The sequence below is a fragment of the Chrysemys picta genome, chromosome 23 (assembly GCF_011386835.1).
Source record: "Chrysemys picta bellii isolate R12L10 chromosome 23, ASM1138683v2, whole genome shotgun sequence".
Classification (NCBI taxonomy): domain Eukaryota; kingdom Metazoa; phylum Chordata; order Testudines; family Emydidae; genus Chrysemys; species Chrysemys picta.
In genome coordinates, this window is record NC_088813.1 from 10,256,278 (window position 1) to 10,271,389 (window position 15,112).

A 15,112-nucleotide genomic window follows, 5' to 3' on the forward strand; every position below is an offset into this window, starting at 1 on the left:
GGGGAGGGTGGAAGAGAGAGAGAATGGTGATTCAGACAAAGCCACCTGAGACCCATTTCCTTTGGTGGCTCCCCTTCCCAACAACCAGTCCCCAAAAGCGGTGATGGTCCTCTGACAGACATCATCCCCAACAGCTACAGCAGAGTGGGAGCTTAGTCTTACCAATATCTTTTGTTGTCAGCCGTCTCCTTTGCTTCAACACAGGCTGCGTAGCTTCCACTGATCCGGGTGGGAAGGTGATGTCCCGTCGTATCATGGGAGGCTGTACGGCTGCTGAGGCTATATGCGAGGCAGGGACGGGAGGTCCTGCTTTCTGCATTTTCATCCCCGAGTGCAGGAACGGAGATTTGCTGGGTGAGGTGCGGTTCTCCAGAGGTCTGGGCAGAGGTGCTGGGCTAGATACCTGAGGAATGTGATTCTGCATGCTAGGAGGGGTCTGGTAGTTAGGCTGTGGGGGCCTTGTCATTGGGGGTACCGGGGCAGAAGGACCATAAGGAGGCTGACGGTTCCCATGGGAGGGCCATGGCCCCTCGTGATTTACCCTCTGATCTGAATGTAGAATTTCATCTGTTCGATTCACTCCATGATAAGCAGGCCCCTGGGCTGCAGAGCCCGAACTCTGCCGATTTGGATAGCTGTACCCTATTTCATTGCGCCCTTGCCACAAGGTGCCCTGCTGCAGGCCCTCTGGAGTAGATTGTATAGGACCACCCATCATCTGGGGTGGCATATTCTGCTGGGCAGTCGAGCCTGGGGGAGCGGAGACCCTGTCTCTGCCAAATTGGAATGGGAACTGGTTCTGCGGCCCTCCTGCAGGTCGGCGGTCGGTGGCAGGATATGTACTCCCATACTGGTTCTCCACCGCAGGACATGTATAAGGCTGTGCAGTTTGCTGCTGGCTCGGTTGTTGGGTCTGTGCTGTAGGCAGCTGCTGCTGCGCCTGCCCCTGCCCGGTGCTGTACGAGACGTTGTACATCTCCCCTTCGTGTCGCTTGGCAGGCGGGCCATAATTGCCATCCATCGGTCGCTTGTAATTCTACAAGGAAGATGTATAAAGCAGTTGGTAATGGAGAATAATTTATAAAACGCTAAAGGCAATGTGAATTCTGTGGCAGAGCTACACAGACCAAGTGGGACTGCATCCCACATCATACGAATGCTATTATCTAACCTGCACTGGGGTGAGTTTTTCTAAATGGTCAATAAGACCAAACCTTCCCACATGAGGCCTGAAGAGACTCCAAATTTTTACAAGCCAAGACTGATTCCTTCAGGTATTTTGAGTTTCCCTCGCTGCTTCCATAAGGATGCTTTCAGGGCAGGCTAATGGACAGCGGAAAAGACTTGCCTATAAAAAGAGCTCACCCTCAACCTTTAGTACACAGTCACGACACAGTACAATCTGTGCGTGGATTCCTGTTTGGTCAGTTTCAGTAGCTTCAGCAGACCCTGTTCCAGTTCTTCCATAAATTGGAGAAGTTTCCACTGAAATCTCAGATACGGTGTGAATCAAAAGCTATAGTTCATACTTCTAATTGTTCCTTTCATCATAGATCTTAAAGCATCTTACAGAAGTGAGCATGACCCCTTTTTTACATATGGAAGGTCAGTCGGGCCATGACCGAACCAGGATTAAAATCCAGATCTCAACTCCCAGTCCTGTGCCCTAACTACTGTGCTGTCTATCTAGGCTTCAGCGTGAAGCTCTAAAGCTCCAGGAAGACACTTGAGAACTGAAGTAACTGAAACCCTTGGCCCAGTGCCCTGTGGCTCTGGTTGCAAAGCCAAACAAACTGCAAAGCAGTTGGAATTATTCTTAGCAGAGCTCTGCAAGTGCCCTCTACTATATGTTCATGAGCCAGACAGGATCTATCCCAAAACTGCAAGAAAAATAAGGGATTGGTGGAGGCATTGCCATGAATAGCAAGTTAAATTTCCTCTCTTAGTTTTTATGGATGTTACGCTAAACTCTTCTCTGAACAAAGTGCATTGTATATCTATAAAAACACTCATGGGATGGATATAACTGCAAAATCTTTAACAATGGGCTCAGGAAATGAAAAACATCCAAGAAAATTCTGGGTTGCGTGGAAGGATCCAAGTCAGAGGCAGTTACCTAGACCTATTAAGGGATGATCATGAGGCCATACATGAAATACTAGACAAACCTGCTGTTAGAGATACTGTGGGGATCAGACAAGTAGGTTATAGAGAGAACAGAACCCTAAGTGAAGCTTTCTGGGCTCCCAGAATCTGAACAAGTAACTGTACTAGCTGTGTACTGAAGAGCCCCTACTTTACAGGACTAAAGGTTGTACACACTGCACAAAACCACAACGTGTATTACAGCAGTCACATTAAAACCTGTTTAACTACTTGGAAACTGGCAGTAACATGGAAAGGTTCTGCATGATGGTTGGGCGTGTACATGTTATATAACTCTCAACATTGAATAGAAATCAGTACAGCAGACAGCTACGCCAGAAAACAATTTGCTTTTGACAACTTTCCACAGGTAAATCATCCCACGCTTCTCTTGAGCAAACCGGAGAGGTTGGGGAGCTCACCTGCTGTTGTTGTTGATAGATGGTGGTTTGCTGACTGGGAAAGGGACTGCCAGAGGATGTGCCTTGAGTGGAGAACTGATTGCCATAGGAATCATGTCTGCGGAGAGAGATTGAACAGGTGCATCACCCTCTGCCCAGGTGCACACTTAGCAATAAGGGTTTCTGAACTCCCTGTCTGTTGTGGGAGGCAACCCGTTCTATTAACTGGCAAATGCTGCTCGTTTGGCACCAGCCTGCACCTACCGTTGCTGCTGCTGTTGCTGCTGTGGATAGCGGCTGGGAGAGTACATCCCTGAGTCAGGGGTGGAAGGCATAATGTTGGCCTGGGGAGTTCCGGTTCCTAAGCTGCCCTCTGGTCCCATTCCTGGCTCCGTCCTACACAAACACATACACTTGTCACGGCTGCTCCTTTGTTCCTCTAGAGGAAAGAGGCTACCAGGGCAGTCACTGTTGTGAATAAGGGATACACTATTAACCTTAAGAGTCCAGCAAGCGCTCACCTCACTCTGTCGTAAGGACCTCCATAGGGATAATGTTGCCGTTGTCCCAGGGCCATGTTACCCATCCCTGGACCTGCAGCACGATTATACGGGTCACCCATACCAGTGTTGGGGCCCTGCCCTGAGGACATGAAGGGGTCACTTCCTGGAGCTGGGAGAGGAAAAGAAAGGATCAGCACAGCAAGTTCACCTTGGAATCAGAAAAAATGTTCTCCCCTTTTGCAGGAGATGGATGAACATGAGACCGCATGGCACTGGCCCAGGGGCTCCATATATCCCTAAGGCACCTTTCAGGGGTTAGACAGTTAAATGGGTTAAGTGTTTCTGTATAAAAAAGAGTATTAAGAGCTCAATCACCTTTCCTCATACTGCTGTAAGGATCCTTATTTGGCTCGTAGGACATGCGACCCATCATGTCAGAGGTATTCATGCTGGGCTGGTACCCGGGATTTGGAGTCATGGAGTTCCGCTTCTGGAACGTGGGGTCACTGCCATCTGCAAAGGCATCCTGAAGACCTACTGAGTTACTCCTGATATAATACAAGAACACACTGTTTAGAGTAAAGTCCTGTGCCGCTCTTCGACCCCCCACCCCCAGATACCCTCACTGCCCCTACAAGATAGATGATCATATCCCCCTTCCTGACAGACCCACCCCCAAAAGAGGAAAAAAAAAACCCTCGTTTCCCTTCAAAAAGGGAAACCCCTAGGAGAGAAGAAATCATTACACAGATGATGGGATATAGTTGCCAACTCCACAGCTTCACTACCAGTTATTACAAAATGAGCGTGACTCATGCAACTGACCAAAACGCTCATCTTGGCCCCAATTCACAACTGCTAGCGAACATTAGCAATCCTGCCAGCAACACAGGTCCTTTGCTCGCAGCAGACAGAATTTGGCAGTGCAATACCTGATGCCTGGCAAAGGGGGCATCTGACTGTGTGGCGTAGATGCTGGCGTTGGTGGTTTCAAATCTCCTCCCTCTGCCATAGAGCTGCTGGTGGATTGAGGTGTCTGAGGCCCCTGCATGGAGCCTGAACCCGCTGCAAGCAGAGAAAGCCAGCGTGAGTAGATCTGCACCAGACAGAAGAGGTTACCCAGAAACACGCGAGAATCTCAGCAACTCAAAAAAATCAAGAGAGACCCCCTGAAGGAGTGGTATGGCCAGTCTCAAAACATGGACAGGTGAGACCTCTCTCTAACCCCATCCCATAAGCCTCCCTCTAAAACAGAACCGGTTTGAAAGATAAAGGAAAGCAATAGCAAATATAGCAGTACAACGACATACCATCGGCTGTCCAGACTTCCCAACAAATCCATACACAACGCGTTGAGCTGTGAGAACGCTTAAGGCCCTCATAATTCTCTGTCAAAGAATGTCTCTTATCCTTTCTATCCGATTGTCCCACCCACACCCCTTTAAATCACCTCCCCACCATACTGGACAAGCTCCCCAGATTATCAGGTGTCAGAGGAAGATGCTTAGCAGTGTACCAGGCTGCACAGAATTAAAATGTTTCTCCAGCAAGCCTGACAACCCCAAACCCCACTATCACAGTTAGCGGCCCTGCACCTTCATGTTCACGCCGTACTCAAGGCAAAGGTAGCGAGTTTGATGTCTCAAAGCTCACATCCTTTATGAGATGGAAACTCCACCACCTTCAGTGGAAGTCACTCTGTGATTTTGTACTGCAAGGCTCCCTTATCTGACGTGCCCTTTCCGGTGGGGATTCATTCAGGATAACTCTAGAAGCACTCCTAAGCCATCTTGGGACAGACTCTCAGGAACAGGGACCGGAGAAAGAACAGCACTTTCAATGAACGATAAAGCCCTTGTTTAGCCAAGAAGTGGAGGATCAATTGAGACAAAGCAGCTATGGAAAACCCTCACTTGATAATCCTAGGCCACCACGTGTAACCAAGCACACAGTGAGCTTAGGGAGTTCCACTATTCCAGTGGAACTACATGCAGCTGGCAAGAGCTGAACTCTTAATTAATGTTTCCATTAGTTACCATTCCCGGCACCCGATATCCCTCAGCTTCAGCCTTGCTGGTTGATGAGTCATTTCAGCTATTCATTAAAATCCTCTAAGGTCATATACAGGTCATGTTTGTTTATGCCCCACCTTCCTGGCACCCTGTTCCTCTCCCCCTCCCTCCCCCCCGCCCTTCCTCCCTCCCAATCTGGGGACGTCTCCACAGAAGGAAGGGCAGTCGAGCTCAGCAGGGAGCTTCATTCATAACCCCTCCCCCACACCCTTCTTCACTATTCATTAGCATTTCAGCTCCGCTCCCCCCCCCCTGGGAATTCAGCGCTGGGCTCCACTGCATTAGAATGCACTGACATCAACAGGAAGAGGCTGTTTGTCCCCACCTCCTGCTGTCCCTCCCACTAATTTACAAACAGTTGGAGACAAGCCAATTCCATCCCCTGGGAATTAAACCTAACAGCCCGCTGAATGCACCTCCCAGGGGACACCCAGCCATTCACACTCAGGAACCCAAGAAGGCTTTGGGGGGGGGGGGGGGGGGGGAAGAGGAGGAAGCTCAGAAGGCAATACCCAGCCTCCTGGGCACACAAGTCACGCAGCTTTTTTTTTTTATTTTTGGGGGGGGGGGAGAAGAGGAGGAGATGGGGCCCCGCAAACTGCACACTACATGTTTTACAGAGAGGATTGCCTGAGCAGGGCATATGTTTCATTAGACTCTCCAGTAGCCCTACCCCATCACACACGCCGAAGAAGTCACTTCTCTATGGACCCCTATGTATTCCACAGCTACAAAACATATCCCTTAGTGGCAGAATTGTGTATTAGAATCTAAGCCTCCACTAAGATGAAACTAAGTGGAAAGTGATCTTCACAGCCAGAAGGGCCAGCAGTCAAAGGCGAACAGAGTAACAGTGGCCATTGGGGGAGGGATAGCTCAGTGGTTTGAGCACTGGACTGCTAAACCCAGGGTTGTGCGTTCAATCCTTGAGGGGGCCACTTAGGGATCTGGGGCAAAATCACTACTTGGTCCTGCTAGTGCTGGACTCAATGACCTTTCAAGGTCCCTTCCAGTTCAAGGAGATAGGATATCTCCATTAATTTAATTTAATAGTCTGCAAACAACCTGAAGCAACAGCTCTGAGTGATATGAACCGCCTCCATTCATCTTCATGGGGTGTTAACTTGGTATGCCAGCGACAGCAGCTTAAATGCATTCAGTGGTGGACATGTAGGGCACAGCTTTGGAAACCAGAACTCAAACCTTTCCACTCCCCCACCAAAAGAGAGTCACCTCTTCCTTGTTTGCAAGAGAGGAACAGAAGCATCCCCACAGTGCTAGAAGCCACTAGCTACCTTCTAGGTTGTAATTGTCAAACTGCTGTCAGCTGCCAAACCTAACTCAGGCCTCCTGGGTGCCAAATGCCCCACTGCCCTCTACTCAGCTGCCAAAAAGAAACGTTCTTTGAGAGACTTTGCTTATGTGCACTCACATTTGTGGGATGCTCCCCCGTCTGGGTTTCAGGAACCTGGTAGGACAGCATGAGCACTCACCTGAGGCACTTGAGGTTTGGAGCAAAGGCTGTTAGAGGCAACTATGAGGGTGGGTGAATAGTGTGAATACGCTGAGACAACTCTGAAAGGACCACACAGTTACTGGCTCTGCTTCAAGGTTGCTTCTGCAGAACTTCCCACTTCTGGGAGTCTACCATGCAGGAGAATACCAAGGAAGGTACGCTAAGGTGGTCTAATTGAACATGATTGCAGAACGGTCCTCCTAAAGTAAGCATCAGATCTACAGGCCAAGTCAACAGAGCAGTGCTGCACAAACGTACAAAGAATTCGGGGCAGCAGACCCGCAGATTTCCATCACTAAAGCAAGCCATCAATGCCACCATCTCGATAGAAGGCCAAGTCTTGAGAATCACGTACAATCACGCTAGCTAAAGAAAAAGAGAAAGCTATGCACCATCTAATTCATTGACAGGCACCAAGTGGAAATGCCACCCCTTCTACATTAATCTCCAAATGCCCACAACTAAGTAACTTCCTAGATCAGTGGTTTTCAAACTTTTTTTTTCTGGTGACCCAGTTGAAGAAAATTGTTGATGCCCGTGACCCAATGGAGCTGGGGATGAGGGGTTTGGGGTGTGGGAGGGGCTCGGAGCTGGGGCAGAGGGTTGGGGTGCGGGGGTGAGGACTGCGGGGTGGGGCTGGGAATGAGGGGTTCAGGGTGTGGGAGGGGGCTGGGTTGGGTTGGGGTGTGGGAGGGGGTCAGGGCTCTGGGTGCAGGCTCTGGGGTGGGGCCGGGGATGAGGGGTTTGGGGTGAGGGAAGTGGTCAGGGCTCTGGGCTAGGGGTGCAGGCTCTGGGGTGGGGAGAGGGGTTTGGGGTGCAGGAAGGGGTTCTGGGTTTGGGGGGGACTCAGGGCTGGGGCAGGGGATTGGGGCACGTACTTACCTCCAGCAGCTCCCGATCTGCGGCGCAGCCGGGATGCAAAGCCAGACTTCCCGCCTATCCTGGCACTGCAGACCGTGCTGCGCCCTGGAAGCAGCCAGCAGCAGGTCTGGCTCCTAGGCAGGGGCGTGCAAGCAGCTCCGCGTGACTCTTGCCTGCAGGCACTAACCCCTCCCCTCAGTTCCCATTGGCCAGTTCCTGGCCAATGGGATTGCGGAGCCGGTGCTCAGGGCAGGGGCAGCGTGTGGAGCCCCGTGGGCCCCCTGCCTAGAAGCAGGACTCACTGCTGGCCACTTCCGGGGCGCAGTGCGGTGTCGGAAAAGGTAGGGCAGTACTGTCAACGGGACTTTTAATGTCCCGGTCGACAGTGCTGACCAGAGCAAGGCAACCCAGCGCCTTATCCAGTAGTGGGTCGCGACCCATGGTTTGAAAAACACTGTCCTAGATGCCTTAGTCCTAACCAAATAAACTCAGATCCCTCCTAACACCTTGGTTATGTAGCCTCATTTCCCTGGTGGAAAGAATGAGGTTTTGTGAAGAAAGCTGGAAGAGATCAGTGGTCTGGTTTAAGTTTAACTCAGACGCTGCTTTAGGCAAAATTTTTGCCTAATGACAAAATAGTTTCATCCTGTGGAATACAGTGAAGTTAATCGCACACTGGGACAGGTTTCCTGAATGGTGGAAAGACATTATCCAGTCCTTTGAGGAATCTTGTGATTGTGGCTGAATGCTTCACAGTTGCCTATGGGAAAGTGGTATTCTGAGATGACAAACAAGAGCATTTTGTTCAAGGACACCGCAAGGCTGATGCTTCAGATACAGTAAGAAGTCAATAAAAGATTATAGGAATGCAGAGCATGGTGATGAACTGCCAGCCACTACTGGGACAGGGAAAACCTTTATCCACTTCTGGGAGTAGTATTTCAATATGGAAGGCTTCCTGGTCTGCAAAGAGATACTTTGTAGCCTTGCAGAATTTGCTAGATGAGAAGAAATCCATGTCCTGTGACCCGAGCAGCAAGGTGAAGAGACTGATTTGGGATGCAGGACAAGATGGTTTTCTTGTTACAAGGCCTGGTGGCATAAGTAGCCGGTATGGAGACCTATATAGCAATATTGCCTGTTCCAAAAAACTGGATTGATCAAGCTAAACCAGGCCCTGAATCAATTCTCTCTCACCACCAGTGGTAGTAATGGGATTGGTGGAAACGCACATAGTGGATCCCTGCTCCAATGCCATCGGAAGAATATTGGTCACTGGATTGTCTGTTCATCCTGCTCTGGAACAACAAAAATGAGGATGCTGCACTGCTGCCTCTACCTGAGGAGGTATGTATGTTTTTCTACTTAAAAAGTAAATCTTTCTGGTTTGGTCAGAAGAGGAGGAACCACCAAACCTGGAGCTCAAGGCTTCCCATTGGCTGCAGAGATGACCAAAAAAGTCAGTCAGGCGTGGGAAAGATGCTGAAATCCCTGCTGTAGAACCGGGTACAAGCGACCTCCCTTTGTGGTGGTGAAGGGTGCAGATCCTGGGGTCAGCCAGCTGCCTGTAGCAGGTGTCATCAAGCCATAATCAACAGATGAGACTGAGGAGAAGAACTTAAGGACAGTATATATCAAAATAGGCAGCATTTCCTTCCTGAACTTGGACAGTCTTCAACTCTAAAGATAATTATTCAAACCAGCAACTCTCGAAATTATCTGTAGTCATCAGGGGTAATGGGGGCAGACGTGATAGCATTCAGGCAAAGCAGAAGTATTGACATCAAATGTGACTTCATCCCTATTCAGTAGACATGTTACAGTGTGGATGTGAGCCAAAGGTGGAGAGAGATGATTGCTTCTTTAAATTGTTGAGTCTAAGAAGGTCATGGTGATTGCCCTTGGCCCTTCTGGGGAAGGTCAAAGAAGCAGGCTTCTCAACTGGCCACCAATAAACTGAGGGAGGTAGCTGCATCAGCCATGGGTTAAAGCCCGGTGAGGATGGGAGAAAGCAGCAGCATCTGCAGAGAAATATGCCAGGGAGCCTGAGAGGCCATTGAGAGAAAAGTCCTAGTGGCGCCTGAAGGGGAAATCACACAACCCCAGACGCTTCCTTTTGCCAGGACTGACAAGATTTACAAAACTGGCGTACTCTCAAAGCAGGACTCCATTTCACTGTCCTGGAGCTGGACAAAGATGCCCATCCCAGAACCAAAGGCTTTTTCTTTCCCACATTAAGGTGCTTCAAAGCAAAGGTCTACTTTACCTTTGCATGGAAATGGGGCCCTCACCAGAAAATGCATCTGAGGATCTGCTTGTAAGGCTCAATCATTAGGAGGGTCTGGAACCAGCTGAGTATATCTGTTTTTTTTGTAATAGAGGCTTAAAGGCTTGGCATGTTCAAAATAGCCATCCAGGGAATGGCCTTCTCCAATACAAATAGGATAGAAGGTATCACACTCTGGGAAGACAAAGGGTATAAAGGGCAGCGCAGACCGATCACCTCTCCAGTTCCCACCTGCCACAAGCCACGTGAGGATCCAGAGATGAGGCGGGAGGAGGAGAGGTCAGGCATACCCACAGGGACCACACATCTTTAGGAACTCTAATTACTGTAAGCTAAGTAACAGTCTTTTCTTCTTTGAGTGCTAGTCCCTAGGGGTTTACTACGGGTGACACCCACGCCATACCTATTGAGGAGATGGGCCTTGGGCATAAGTGCCACGATAGTTGGAGAAATGAAAGGAGGGACCCATAATTAACAGCCAAAGAATCTACTAACTCATCGGTTCTTAAACTTTAGCAACCCGAGGACCCCCATTTTGATTTAAAATTTTTCAGGGACCCTTTGCCCCGGCCTTTCACCGAGGACCCCGCATCTGCAGCTTCTCCAAGGCCCTGCCCTCCGTTTGCTCCATCCCCCCTCTCTCTGTTGCTTGCTCTCCCACACCCTCGCTCACTTTCACCAAGCTGGGACAGGAGGTTGGGGTGCGGGAGGGGGGTGAGGGCTTCGGGGATGAGGGGTTTGGGGTGCAGAAGCGGGCTCAAGGCTGGGGCAGGGTGTTGGGGTGGTGTGGGCTCCGGGAGAGGGTTTGGGTGTCGGGGGGGACTCTGGGCTGGGACAGGGGGTTGGGGTGTGGGAAGGGGTTCAGGGTCCCGGCAGGGCTTACCACGGCTCCAAGGAAGTGGCCACCAGGTCCCTGCGGCCCCATGGGAAGCCAGGGAGGCGCTGTGCGCTGCCCTCGTGTCCACAGGCGCCGCCCCTGCAGCTCCCATTGGTTGTGGTTCTCTGCCAATGGGAGCTGCAGTGTCAGCACTCTGGTGGGGCAGCACATGGAGCCTCCCTGGGAGGAAGGCGAGGAGTTGATCAGCGGAGTCCACGCACCCTCTGGAGTACCCTTGCAGGCCCCCAGGGGTCTGTGGACCCCAGTTTGAGAAACCCTGTATTAACTAGTAAAAAGAAAGGGCAGATGACACTAGAAGGCTACAGACACATGAGGGTTCCCTCCCTGTCAGCAAGCAGCAGAAAAGTAACTGGAGAGGCCATCAGCCTGCCACACCCCATATGCCCCTCATTCTCAGCATGAGGTAGATGCAGACAGACGGACACTCCTACTGAAGGAGTTCTGGTCTCGGGCACACAGACAACATTTGCACCCACCATGAACACCCATAGGGATGAGCACTCGAAGAAGATACATACACTACAAGGAATACTTTACTCACTGTTCTGTTCACTTACACGTGGAGCTCATTAAAAGCCTTAATTTGAATGCATCTGATATTGTCATGAGAATTTCCATTTTACAGTAGGAATGTGGGTGACCTTGGAGAGGAATTTAAATCCAACTTGCTGCAGAATATATGGGATCTTGTCTGTAGTCTTTATACTCACCTGGAGATGGGGGCTGTATCTTGGGCTGGGACTTCTTTGAATCAGCAGCTGCAAAGATGTCTGGGGGTGGGTCTTCGCCTCGTTCAATCTTGCACTCAAAGGCATAGAGACATTGGATGTACTGCTTCTTCAAAGAACTAGCTGCGCTGCTAGAGGTGCCCACATTAAGATTGGTCGCTAACTCACGCCATTTCTTGTTTTTGTTGACCTACACAACCAAAAAAGGGGGTCAGAAGATAAAATTCAAGCCATTTCCCCTTTCTAGGAGGCCCCCGCCCCAGGGTGAGACAGAGCCATATTTCCCATCTAGATACTAGCTAAACATGTAGCAATCATAACAGCTACAGAGTTGGGCTGAAACTGTGGATCAAAACCAAAACAGTAAGCCTCCCCTTCGCCCACCTGGGGGGGAAAAAAGAGTCTCAGAGATGGATAATACCAAGAAGCAAACTGAAGTAGAGATGAGGCCAGCAGGCAGCCCACATGCATCATTGCTGTTCTATGGACTGGGTGAGGAAAAGCACGAGCTGGATCTCAGTGCTGTCAGAATACTCGGAACAGGAGCAACTACCTTGAGCATTGCGATTAGATCCACTTAATTCAAAGATATTGGATTTTATAAATAAGATATTAACGCTATTTTAAAAGTTCCAGACTCAATTTAAATCAGAACTACTCAATTAGCAAATCGAGTTAAGCTTGAATCCTGTTGCCTATACAACACTTGAGATTTTGAGACAGATGCTGTTATGCATACAAACGTATAGCCATCTCACTTGAGTCAGTCATGATGGCTTTCACAGCTTCTGGAAAACCCACCTGAGTCAGTCCTCCAATCTCCTTTACAGAGATATAGAGCCGGTAAAGGTCTAGGGGTTTCCTGCCCACAGCTGGGAGGTTGGTCATGCCCATTGCCTTCTCTTCAGTGAAGGCTAGGTAGCGATCTACCCAAATCTTCCTCTCCGGTTCACCACCCAGCTCATACAATTTGGTAATCTTCTCATTGGTGGTAGTAGAGGAACTGGATTTCTAGAATAAGGAGAAAGCAGATCTCAAAATGGAGGAGCAAACGAGCCAAGAAATTTAAACATCAAATTCAGGCCAGGTTCATCATCTTATAAAGTAGAAAAAAACTTGAAGGGATAAAATTCTGCAGTTGTATTAGGAGCAGCCATACATCAGCCCAAAGGTGAAATGCACACGTCTCAGTATGAGGTTGGTGTAGACAGAGAGTTGACATAGAGCTTTTGTTGACAACACTGCTGATAATCACAATGACCACACTTCAAAAGATGAAGTTAGTCCACCCATAGGAAGGCTGAAGAAGCTAGGTAAGTTTCCTCCAGACACCAGAATGGTTTCTGTGGTGAGTGGAAGAGGGATGGACAAGGGGATACAATCTTTTTTCTGAACAAGAGACTGACTTACCTGTAATTTTGCTTCTCTGAAGAGACCTTGTAGAATATTCTTATTATTAGTAAGGGGTGGTGTGGTGGTGGTGGTTTTGTTCCTTAGCACAAGAAATGGGGAACTCCCTTAGCTCTTAAGGTTTTCTGATCCTTAAGGACAGCACTAACAGGGATAAGGGAAAGCCAGACTCCCTGCTAGCCATCAGACCCTGCCAACAATAAACACCACCCTCCAAACTTTTCAGTCAATCCGTTTTCTAATTACTCTAGTGGAATCTCCCAGGATACATTACTACAAATGTATCAAGGATCAAAAATATGCCCCAAAGAAAAATAATACTAGGTGTAAGGTTTTCAGTTAAACCACCAAATGCTGATAGGAAGTGGATGGGTGGGGAATCCTACAAGAGATTCTCTTCCCTCCCTAATGATTCAATCTGCAGAATTTGCCACAAGTTGCAACAATGCCACTAATGCCAAATATGTTGGAAATTTCTCTCTTCATTTGCTGCTTTTTACTCACAAATATAAAAGGAAGACGTCTCTTAAAAAATACTACACCGAACAACCCTCAAGTTTGCAGAAGGAGACCACAATTAAAACTTCCTGATGTAAAAATAATTAGCCAACTGAAAATAAGGGGTATCCTGAATTAAAGACTGTATTGGAGGTAAGTGGAAGGAAGGGAGATTGGCCTCTCCTATCTTGGAAACAGAGTCTGGGGTAGAATCTCCCAGACGGGAGCTCTATTCTGGAGGCGGAATCCAAACAATAACGTGCAAGTCTGCAGAATGAGGACTGTGTAGCTACTCTACAGAGGTCAACAATTAAATATTTGAGGCAGACTGTGGTGACAACCTTGTCTTGGATCAAAGGAGCTTTTATAAAGTCTTCTAGTTTCAGGCCAGCCAGATCATAAGAGCAATCAGGTATCCATGTAGACGTGGCCCCATTGGTCACAACGTTGCCTAGCAAACTGATGTCAAAAGAAACCGAATTGGGTGGATTTTTATTTTAGGGGCGCTAGCCTGCTCCAGGTAGAGCCTGAGACATCCCACCCTGGACCATTTGAGGTGGCATATATGGAAATGTGCCTCTCTGGGATGGGCATGCCGATGTGAAGAAAATGGTGATAGGGCAATACGTTCATTAAGATGGAACTCCAAAACACCACTTAGAAGCAATCTGGGATGAGTCTGCAGCACCACTTTGATCCACCTTATACCAGATTTTACAGGGACAGTCTCTAGAGCACTTGGTGGTAGAAGTCACTGCCACCAGTAAAATAACCTTTCATGAAAGAAATTTAAGCTCACATGGTTCATAAGGAGTGTTCATCAGCTTTGACAACACCATGGTAAAGTCCCACAACACAAAGGGCTTTTTAATGTTTTGTTTTTTTTCCCCCCAAGTATCAATCCTTATGGGAGTCCGACAAAGAGCTGCAAAGACAGTGCTTTACCTTTGATTAAGTCGGCATAAGCTAGACACACCTGGGTGGAGTCAGATTGAGACAGGTGACAAAGGTAGCCAAGCATTTTGTGCACAAGGCAAGTAAGAGGACTTGCATCATCCCATTTCCATCATCCCATCAAACCTTTTGCCCATGGAATTGTAGGGTTTTCTGGCATAAGGCTAATCAGAGATGCCAGGAGAACACAAGCCACCTGCAAGAGACACCATGACTATTCATTGCTATCTTGTCAAGTGTTCGGTGACTAACAAGCAGTTAGCTGTCTGTTTGGAGGTGGGTAGTAGCTGTCCTACCTAAACAATGATTACAGGACCAAAGCAGCTATCCCATCTGGAAGCCTCTGCCAAAAAGAGTAGTGTCTTGTAAATGCATGGACCAAGCTCCATGTAGCTGTCTTAAAGATTTCATAAATTGGGACAGTCTTCAAACAGGCAGCAGAGGCTGTGAGAGCTCTAATGTGGCTAGGTGGACCTAATCTGGCTAACTCTTAACGTGTCTTTATACACTTGGAGACTCTCTCAGATAAGCTCTTGGAGGATATTGCCTAACCCTCTCTGCAAGGGCAAAAAAACCCACTGTATACAATGGTCCCTGCCGTGAGGGCCTGAATCTCCTCTGCCCGTCGAGTTGATGTAATGGCCACTAAAAAAAGGCAGTCTTCCTAGATAAGTGGTGAAGAGAACAAGTTGCTAAGGGCTCAAAGTGGGATTCATCAACTGTGCTAATAACGGAGATCCCCAATCTGGGGACAAACACAAATAAGGCCCTCAAGGAACCTTACTGCTGCAGCATGGAAAAATACAGTATGGCCCTGGATAAGAAAGTGAGGCATCAAG

At 48.7% G+C, this 15,112-nt stretch overlaps 1 protein-coding gene across 2 annotated transcripts in view; it reads right to left on the reverse strand.

Annotated features, from left to right (window-relative positions):
• ARID1A (AT-rich interaction domain 1A) overlaps positions 1-15,112 on the reverse strand; it is a 105,389-nt gene that overhangs the window by 4,138 nt on the left and 86,139 nt on the right. For both annotated transcript variants that reach the window (XM_065576976.1, XM_005302022.5), the window contains exons 11-18: positions 12,213-12,422; positions 11,394-11,601; positions 3,982-4,114; positions 3,425-3,597; positions 3,068-3,218; positions 2,811-2,942; positions 2,568-2,664; positions 163-1,036 (exon numbers count right to left, since the gene is read on the reverse strand). In XM_065576976.1, the coding sequence (XP_065433048.1) occupies positions 163-1,036; positions 2,568-2,664; positions 2,811-2,942; positions 3,068-3,218; positions 3,425-3,597; positions 3,982-4,114; positions 11,394-11,601; positions 12,213-12,422 (1,978 nt within the window). The remainder of the gene's footprint in view (positions 1-162; positions 1,037-2,567; positions 2,665-2,810; positions 2,943-3,067; positions 3,219-3,424; positions 3,598-3,981; positions 4,115-11,393; positions 11,602-12,212; positions 12,423-15,112) is intronic.